The 10,225-nt window shown below is 43.7% G+C and overlaps 1 protein-coding gene across 3 annotated transcripts; it reads right to left on the bottom strand.

The window, feature by feature from the left end:
* Positions 1–1,413: 1,413 nt before the first annotated feature.
* Positions 1,414–10,225, bottom strand: ufsp1 (UFM1-specific peptidase 1). Of its 3 annotated transcripts, XM_067972117.1 has the most exons (4): positions 10,130–10,225; positions 7,411–7,637; positions 6,408–6,532; positions 1,414–5,140 (listed from the first exon to the last, which is right to left on the bottom strand). In XM_067972117.1, the coding sequence occupies exon 4, from the start codon at positions 5,085–5,087 to the stop codon at positions 4,437–4,439; it is 651 nt and encodes a 216-aa protein (XP_067828218.1). In that variant the 5' UTR covers positions 5,088–5,140; positions 6,408–6,532; positions 7,411–7,637; positions 10,130–10,225; the 3' UTR covers positions 1,414–4,436. The 3 variants fall into 3 exon arrangements, with proteins under 3 accessions (XP_067828218.1, XP_067828217.1, XP_067828219.1); XM_067972116.1 differs by lacking the exon at positions 7,411–7,637; XM_067972118.1 differs by lacking the exon at positions 7,411–7,637 and having other exon boundaries at positions 1,414–5,116.

Genomic DNA, 10,225 nt, shown 5'->3' with positions numbered 1-10,225 from the left:
GACAGGGTCTAGCTTTATCCTGGCCTAGTCCTCTGGGATCATTTCCATCTCCACTCTACTGAGGCTGGGGGGCTAAAGAGGGTGTGAGCTGGCACACTTGAATGAACAAGACCAAACAGGGTAATAATTGAAAACGGCATTTTCAACCCGATCTAATCTCTCCGCTCTCAAATCCTGAACACTAAAATAGTTTGTTACTAGGCAACTTATGTCTTGATAATGGAGAACGTCCGCCAATCCCAGTTACCATGACATCATAGACAGGTCCAAGTTACAGACATCAGAACCCCTTTATGAATAGAACAATGTGCAATGGTGGAACCACCCTGTTATCCTTTCCTGTGTGAGCTTAGGTTGCTTCTTTCATCAGATGAGAGAGAGAGAGAATAATGGACACCCAGGAATGAGTTGCATGCAGACTGGAATCCAAAACAGGGGTTCAGATAGTTTTTACACAGCAGTCAATTCCACGAACACACGTTTCACCAACCAGACCAGATAATAACGGGATGCGCTATGCACAAATTTCCATCTATGAAATTAGCAGGCTTATCCTCCATTTCTACTAGTGTCTCAATGTGGGCATGCCATGCTACTATTTTCGACTATTGACAACATGGCTGACCTGCATCATCGGCGATGCCACGATAACTACTGGCACCGCAGACCCCTGCATTGCACTATTGACAACGTGCGATTTAGGGTTAGTGGTTAGGATTAGAAGAAACCTTTTTTTTTTATTAATATCGACAGAGTGTTGTCAAAAGGGGAAACCACTACTGACAACACCTCAGTCACCAGGCTCGTCTATTGTAAAATAATCCAGGAGCGCCGAGACCGCACCATCCTGTACCCACAGCCCTAGCTGCAATCATCCATATCATGGAGACTGTAATGGCAAGAGATAATTCCCCCCCCTCCGGAACCAAAGGTGGTGGATATCAGACTCGGAGAGGAAGGCCAGCACTTATATTGGTCTCTGGTAAGAGAAGCTAATGCAGCACAAGCCAACCTTGAACCTTCTGGCATGTATGACTTAGTACTATTCTGGGCATGAATTTACCCAGAGCCCAACTGCAAGGTGAGCTTGACATTTGAGACTGACATTATTAATAGAGTTACAGTAATGAATACATGTAGCAACACAATGCATTGCACTGCAATGAATACTTAATGTTATGATCCAGTTTCTTACCGCACCTTCGTCATGCCCAATGGGAAAAGACAGCTCTCATAACCAAGCACTCTCACGCCTTGCAAACCAAACCGTGACCCTGTGGGTAAAGTAATCTGCGATAGCATGGCCTGGTGCGAACAATAGATCAGTTTATTGTCCCTGAATTACAGAGGATTGCCACTGCCCATTCACGTCACTTCAGAGGAGGATTAATATGAGTCACACACCAGACAACCTTGTAGCAGACTAAGCTACCAGATGGATTTATTCACAGATCAAGTCATTTACAGCAGCAAACAGAACAGGCAGTTATTGAAGTCAGTTCCAGTAACAGCAGCTTTCATCAAAGGGTTAATCAAATGAGCCAGTCAGTTGGGTTTCTTTGAATGTCTTTCGATGCAGATCTTCCCAGAGATTGATAACTTATTGGTAGGACTGTGGCCACCTGATCCCTACTGGCTAGTCCTTCTCGGAATTATATAGGCATTCCAACCTATTGGAGTTTGCATCTATAACTAGGTCAAAACCATCACTGAAATATATAAAAAGTGTTCAATGCTTACATTCCTAAAACCTTTTGAAACCCAGCCTCGCCTCGGAGAAAACAATCTGCGAGATCTGTGCCTTTTACTTACACAATGAACAGCCAGTTCCATTACGCATACATAAAAGCGTGACTATGGCTACCAGGGGAATCTGACGACTGCTATCCTGATTAGATTGCAATATTACTTAATAGTCGATGACGTGAATTGCTTCTTCCACTTACGCTGGTGTCTGATAATCAACAGTGTCGATCTGTTTGGCTGCTTTCCAATACACTTTGAGCAAGACCAAAAGAACAGAAATAAATTGGCAAGCTGGCAGTTACAGAAGCCATGTTGAAGATGGTGTCTTTTTTAAAAGAATGTTTTTAAGCAGAGAAATGGAGTTGTGGGGATCCATAAACTATGGACAAAAGTACAATGAATATGTAGCATACACTCAATAAAAATTAACCACCTCTGTCTGGTACTGTAGAGCGTTCCTGTTAGCTCGCACACACACGCTGTAGAAAGCAGGCAAGACGGAATGATTTTTTGGTGCCTGTACTTTGTACGCAGCTCAGTCAGCTCTTATATACATACAGTACACGCCTGATTAAAAAAAGGAATACCGTACTCCCTTGTGGTATACGGCTCCTCTATATATCTCAGTGTCAACTCCTGTGTATGTAAAAGTAAAAAAGGAATGATTCACTCCCCTCCGGTATATGCATGACTCCTGTCCTTAGTTTATATTGATTGAGCTTGTGGAAGAAAAGGACGCTGTGACATTCATCTGCAAAGCAGCCTCTTTCACAACAATGTGCTGAGAACATTTGACATTTTTTTAATTGCTCTGCAGCATGGGATTAGCAGTAATATAAGCAGGCATTTAAAGTTTGTTGAGACTGACACATTATAGTGCTGGTGGTTTAACTTTTAGACTTCCAGGCTCTCCTGCAGCACAGAGCAATCTTGTGGGAATGTTATCACCTTCAAATTCCCCTCTGAGTCACACAACATCCTGACTTAGATACAAAAGTGTCGTCTTTGTTGCTGGGTCAATATCCTGGAATTCCCCACCTAATACCAATCATGGAAGAGCCCATCACCATAATGGCTGCAGCAGTCCAAGAAGGACGCCCACTACTACCAAAATCTCAGGGCAATGAGGGAGGGCCTTGCCAGCAGCACGCACATCCCGAGGGAAATAAACAACTTCCTGATTTAAGTTTGGTACAGAACCCAACCTCCACCCAGTTATGGACGTTTTACTGGTCAGTTCTAAAGCAGTATGGCTCTTTCTGGCTCAGTCTGGTATTTAAATGGACGAAGAGCTTCAATTGAGGCTCCCTTGCTGGGTGGTGTCCACCATTTAACTTTACTGAAATCCTGGTGACAACCGAAGTAAGAAATCTGGACACTAGTGTGGGTCATTAATAAGCATGGCTGTGTGGGCTTAGCCAGAAAGGCAAAGTTCTGTGCTTTAAAAGGCCACGATGAGCAGCAAGGAACTACCCTGAAGTCAGGGGCTGTGAACATTCCTGCTCTGTCCTTAAGCAGTGCTGCTGACAGAGCCTTCAGCCACTATAGCCTGGCACTTCAACCCTCCTCCTAAATTGAAGGGGTGGTGGAGGCAGATTTAATCGTGGCTTTCAAAAGGGAATTGGATAAGTACTTGAAGGGAAAAAATTTGCAGGGCTACAGGGAAAGGGCAGGGGAGTGGGACTTGCTGGATTGCTCTTGGAGCGCTGGCACAGGCTCAATGGGCCAAATGGCCTCCTCCTGCGCGATAACCATTCTATGATTCTAATTGGCAGTACTCGCAACCGAGTCAGGAGCCCCATATAATCTAGACTGGCACTTCAGTGCAGTACTGAGGGAGTGCTACATTACATTGTTAGTGGTGCTGGCTTTTGGATGATGCATTAAACCTGTCCAGGTGGATGTAAAAGATTCCATGGCATTATTTGAAGAACGTACAGTTCTCCCGGTGACCTTGCAATTTATCTCTCAACCAACACCACCAAAACTGATTAATTGGTCACTTATCGCATCTGCTGTTTATGGGTCTTTGCTGTATGCAAATTAGCTGCTATGTTTGCCTGCAGAACAATACTGATTATACTTCAAAAGTAATGCATGGACCGTGCAGCGCTTAGGAGGTGCCCTAAGGCCGTGGAAAATACCATAAAAATGCAAGTTCTTTCTTTTCCTTCAAATTCTTATCTTACCCTCCCACCTGGCTACCTTACAAAGCCTCAGAGCATACCTCTTAGGCCATACCTTCAGGTTCACTCCTCCAACTCCTGCTCGGTGCTTATTGCCTCTTCATTTATGAATCTCCTTGGGGTGTTTTACTACATTACACACACTACACAAACTGTACTGGCAGTATACAGTGATTATGTCGGCAGCCCCCAGCATATTTATAACAGGACAGCCTTAGGCTTCAATCGGTCAATCCTTGGTCCCTTCCCCCTTTTTATTCTCAGCCACAGGAAGGTAAAATACTCCTCCATCCCCAAGCACATGCATCCTCAACACAATGGATGATGAGAACAATCTTACAATAACCTTGCAGGGTGTGTTTGCTTTACTAAGATTAGTTTAACCGAGGCTTCATTTCATCTACGTTTCATAAATTACTCTACAAATATTCAACACAAAAGCAAGCAGAAAGAGGCACGACATTCGGGTTTACAGTGGAAGCGTGCTCCAGCGACGTTGAAGGGTTACACACCTTTGCACTGAGGGAGGCAGAAGTTATAGAACGAATTCTGGTCAAACAAATCCAGTTTCTTCCAGGCAACCCATCCTTTTCTTTGAGCGTACTCCTTATCCGGGGTCTTCCCGAAATAATGGGGATCCAGGACGAGCAGGTAGTGGTTCTCCGATCCCGTGCACAGTCCCAAAATCCCTTTGGAAGCATTGTCATTATCACCGCCCATCATGACCGGGGAACCCAAAGTGTCGAAGTGCCAGTACAGCTCTTTGACTTTTTGCAGGAGCTCGCCTCCTTGACGCGCGTGGATGAGTTTGCACGGGACATCGTAGAACTTGTCGATGCACAAGGCGATTTCGAAGGAGCCAATCCAGGTCTTGGAGTTGATGAAATTAGGGGGCTTGTCTTCCATTTCGACCAGCGCCTCTTGCACCTCTTTTAAAGCGGGCACTCTGTGATTCTTTATATTGGTCTGTTGCAAAAGAATCCAGGAGGCCAGTGTCTGCATTGTCCGGTACCCGCAGCCCCAGCCGCAGTCATCCGTGCCATCGCAGCCGTAATGGTAGTAGAGATAATCCCCCCGGATCAGAGACAGGCGGTTGATATCAGACTCTGGCTCGGGGAGAGGAAGGCCAGAATGAATGTTCTTCACCAATTCCATGTTTAGTGCTTGGTCCTCGAGCACCTTGACTTAAAATCAGTACAATTTATTACCTGTAGAATGATCACCAACAATACAAATCAAGCTTATGAACTACAAAAGCATTAAATGGCTTTTATAATTTACAGTAGTTACACTAGAATTTCACATACAATAATACATTTGTAAATTGCAAAGGGTTCCGATTCATAGGAAGCCCTCAACCCTACTCAGAACTAGATATGGACACAGTTTAGGGAAAAGGAATAAGCAGCAGGAATGTAAGGTGAACCATATTAGTCTACAGTACTTAACACAGGAGAAAGATCTGGGGCAACTCATGAACCATCCGCACAGTGCCTGGCAGCAGTAAAGAAAGCGAACAAGAACTGTATGGTCAGAGGGTTAGAGTACAAGCCCGAGGACGTGACGACGGGTGTGTAGAAAGTATTGGTTCAGCTCTACCTGGACGGCAGTGTGCAATTCTGGGCACCATTCTATAATATACACAGGAGAGGGTGCAGAGAGGGGCAACCAAATTAATAGCTTGAAATAGGCACCTGACCTATGTGGAGAAGCTGCAGAAACCATCGAAGTCTGCACTGGAGAGGAGAGCCTCGGTGGAGATTGTACCGGAGTATTAAAGATTTTAAGGGGTACAGATCTTAGGTTTTCAAGTTCACCAGATTTCTGTATTTGTTGATTTATTCGCATATACTTTTATTTTGGTATGCAAAAGGAAAAATGTAATGATAGCTTGTGAACCTGACACTATCTTCCAGGTGTTAGGACAGGGGGACACAGGAGTATGCAAGACAGTCACCCCCGACTCACTGGGACTGTGTCAACATTTGCAAGAGGTTCCCCAATGGGTATGTCAACATTGCCAAGGGGCAGTCCCCTGGAGACCATCAATATTTACAGGCGGGTCCCCAAGAGTCCATCAGTATCTGTAAGGGGACCCCACACAGAAAAGATTGAAAACCATTGGTGTAGATAAATTAAACCCATGTAATATGAACCAACAAGTTCTTGGGTGAATCCAATCCAATACAAGTTCCCATTCCCCAGGTTAGTGAACACCAGACTCGTTACACTTGAATTTACTAATAGTAAGCGAGCGAGGGCAGTGTGCTATTACAATACAAAAGATATAAATCATCACCCAAAAGTGCAGCAGAGAGGTTTGCCCAATTCACCATTTCAGGATTTGCAACACTCCGGAGCAGCTTGTGAGGATGCTGAAACTGGACATCCGATTCTACCTCTCTCCCACATCCCTCATCATCTCAAGGCTGCTCAAGTCAGCAAACAAACGTTTAATACAATATATTTACTTACGTTTGCTTGTAAATTGGATGCACTGGGAGCCATAGGTCTTCGTTCTCTCTGATTTGCGGCAGGACAGGATCAATGGAAGATTAAAGGAAAAGTGCACACTGCCAGTGATTAATGTTTAAACACTTCTGCAATTGAGAATAGAATATTCAATGTCATTATTTAGCGCTCTGATACCAATATGCTATAGGAATAGTTACACTTAAATCAATAAATCACTGTTGTCCAATACATTAGCCACATGTGGGTAACTAAGATGTGATTAATTGCATTTCCGATCAGTAATTAAATAGTGAGTAATAGACACCATTGCTGGGCCTGTGATCTCGATTCTCATATTTGCACTTTATGAACTTTAACTTTTTTTTTGCATTTGTTGGTAAAATGGTAAGACACAAAGCAGAGTGTGAGAGTGTTTTTTGATCGTTGTAGCTGCTTTACTTCCTTGGCTACTGAATGGTGGTAGATATTTAAGTAAACATCAGGCGTGAAGTACACTGACCTGTATTGCTCAAGTGTGTGCATTTGAGGTGTTTTCTACTAAAATTAGTCCATGTGGCTAAAATGGTGTTACCATAGCTAGTGGCTAGTCAACGATTTCTATTGGACAACATTGACTTCTGACATTCTTCACTCATCCCCTTAAATGTTCAGTATACAACCCTGGTGTTACACAACTCAAAATGACAAGTCTGCCCCTCACTGCAATGGCATCTGGTCAGGGACAGAATTAGTCGCAGCCTTTTCTGAGTGACTTATAGCAAGAACTCCTACCCAAACTGAGCAACACTGTTTTTAAATCCAGCTTAAAATAGCCTCCTTTCAATGCCCAAGGTTTGGAAGGACAGAATCTATAAATAGAACGCTGGGTGTTTTTCACAGTTCAAGTGACTGCAATTTATAACAATTCACACTTCTATCGTTAATATCCAGTCTTGTCACTAGCATTATAAAGAATTCTAGCACTGCTCTGGCAAAAAGCACTCAAGATAGATTTTCTACTTACTGATCAGAGACCACTAATGATTCTCCAAGCGAATATCAGATCAATGTGCACTCAGAACAAGCATCACCTCCTGCTCAGTGTCCAGAATCACCCAATGCAGGTGCCTGGTGACGCATCAACTCAGCACCTCTCAAGGACATCAGCTAGGGCATCCAGTAAGACTGCAGGCAAGGCGGCCCTTTTTCCTTTTGGTAATTGCTCTGATTCTGTGACAGCTAGCTGACCCTCTAGGGAGACATCAATATTAATGCCTAGAGTCAGAGGATTGTTATGAGGAAACACTGGAGAAATCTCAGCTCTTCAGCCATTGAAAGCTGAATTTAACAGACTGTCACTGTTAATTTGTGAAAGTAGCAGCCTCAAGACATTCAGATAGCTCACCTGCCAGCCCCATTCTTGACCAGCTTTCACCAAAGAAAGGAAGATATTTTAAAAAAAACCCTTCAGCCTTTCCCAACCCCCCATTCCCTATATAAACAGAAAGAATGTTCAAAAATAAGGACATCAAGCCTTCGCACCTAATCTCAGCATAATTAAGATAAATCTTCAATTACAAAACTGTGTGCTTATTAACCAACAACTTGCATTTCTATAGCGCCTTTAATGTAAGGAAACGACCCAAAGCGCTTCACAGGAGCGTAATCAAACAAAAATTGGCACTGAGGTAAAGGGGGAGATATTAGGATGGGTGACCAAAAGTTTGGTCAAAAAAGTAGGTTTTAAGGAGGGTCTTCAAGAAGAGGTGGAGGTTTAGGGAGGCAATTCCAGCGCTTAGGGCCTAGACAGCAGAAGGCATGGCTGCCAACGGTGGGGAGAAGGGGGGGGGGGGGGGGGGGGAGAAGGGGGAGAAAGGACAAGGGGCCAGAGATGATGGAACAGAGGTCTTGGAGGGTTGTAGGAGGTAACTGTATTGTAACTAGGTACAGAGTGAATGAGACATTTTACCAAACTAATGACAGCACCAAACATGCAAACTTTTAACGTCCACTTGAGGTACAACAGATTTTACAAACAGATTGTTACTGGAGACAGCATTTAGAGCTGCATAATGCAGGGGCGAAGCACTGGTGGTGGGAGCAATTTGAGGGGATTTTTCGAAGAATCACGCATCAAAGTGCAATTTTTACATGAGAACACCACACAAATAGCTCAGTGACTGATCAGATACACAGGCCCAGTTCCACAAGTGCAGGTTAACTGCATTGAATTACTCAACGAGAATTCAACAAAGCGAGTTCTTTTGGTTCAGTAGAAAGAGCCAGGTAATAACAGGTGATACAATCAACCAGTTGTACAGTGCATTCCAGGGTGGTCTATCAGCACTATAATGTTTTTAAATATTGAAAGTTAGGGACAAAAAGGGAAGCCAGATGGAATATTTTCATCCAAAGGGTAATAAGTGGTCAGAAGATGGTGTTGATCTACAAACAAAGTCTCCACTCAAAGGTCATTTCCTGTTCCTTAATTACTTATGTCCTATTGTAAACAATTTTGCAACACCAAGTAAAATTGTTTACAATTGTCAACCCCAGTCCATCACCGGCATCTCCACATCATACTTATGTCCTAAACAGCCCCAAGCTATGAATCCCACTTCAGGTGCCATTGGAACTGGTCTCCGTTCTAGAGATGAGTTACTGGTACATCCAGGTCAAGTACAGTCACGAAGTTTCAAAAACACACACACACACACACAATTCCCTTCATACAGGATTTAACTTTATACGAGAAATTCAGTCACTGTAACTCATGTTAGATCATTTCCACGTATTTCAGAAAGCAAATAAGCTTAACGTAAACAAAATTTCTCAGATAATGAATACCCAACATTGTGAGTAACTAATGCTCCCAAAACAAGAATCAGATCTGTCGATGTTGGGAGATTTACGAACAAAAGGAGTGGGACAGATCAGAACTCCCTTAAACATATGAAACCCAGTTTATTTTAACAGGGCTCTACATGCGAATAGATTTAAACTATAATTACATAGAATTTACAGCACAGAAACAGACCATTCTGCCCAACTGATCTGTGCAGGTGTTTATGCTCCACACAAGTCACCCACCCACCTTCATCTCACCCTATCAGCATATCCTTCTATTCCTTTCTCCCTCATGTGTTTATCGAGCTTCCCCTTAAATGAATCCACACTATTCGCCTCAACTACTCCTTGTGGGAGCGAGTTCCACATTCTCACCACTCTTTGGGTGGGGGGAGAAAAGGAATATCTCAATTCTTCCCGGGTGCCCCAGCCATTTCTGTGTCTGTTTTAAGTGAAATTATTGGGCAGAAAGGCACTGAAAAAAAAAAGACCATCCAACTACTAATTATATATTTTAAGGCGCAAATTCCAACAGGAAGGATTCAACAATTGGTTTTAATTTATTTAAGTAAAATTAAACATAAATCAAGGCTAATTTACAACATTCAAAATTGATTTTTTTTTTAACAAAAAGACTGAAAATAATTTAGAAATAATGAGGGAAAATAAAAAAAACAAACATTAGAATATAATAGTTATTAAAAGGGAGGGAAGTGAATAGAGTCTCTCTCTCTCTCTCCCTCCCCGGCCCAAGGCCGCTCTCCCCTCTGTGACAGGACCCGGCCCCTCGCCTCAGAGGAGCGGGGGGGGGGGGGGGGGGTGGTCGCTCGGGGGTGCCCGGTGCCTGGGGACGGGGGACGCCGCGACTCCCCTGTGCCGCCGATCGGGCGCCTTACCTCAGCTCAAAGCGGCGAGAAAAAAACCCGCGCCTTCCTCCGAGACTCAAAATGGCCGGCGCGCACAGGAGTCACGTGATTCCTCCTCTTCCCCCC

Source organism: Heptranchias perlo, chromosome 35 (genome assembly GCF_035084215.1).
Source record: "Heptranchias perlo isolate sHepPer1 chromosome 35, sHepPer1.hap1, whole genome shotgun sequence".
Classification (NCBI taxonomy): domain Eukaryota; kingdom Metazoa; phylum Chordata; class Chondrichthyes; order Hexanchiformes; family Hexanchidae; genus Heptranchias; species Heptranchias perlo.
This window is presented reverse-complemented; position numbering and strand designations above follow the sequence as displayed.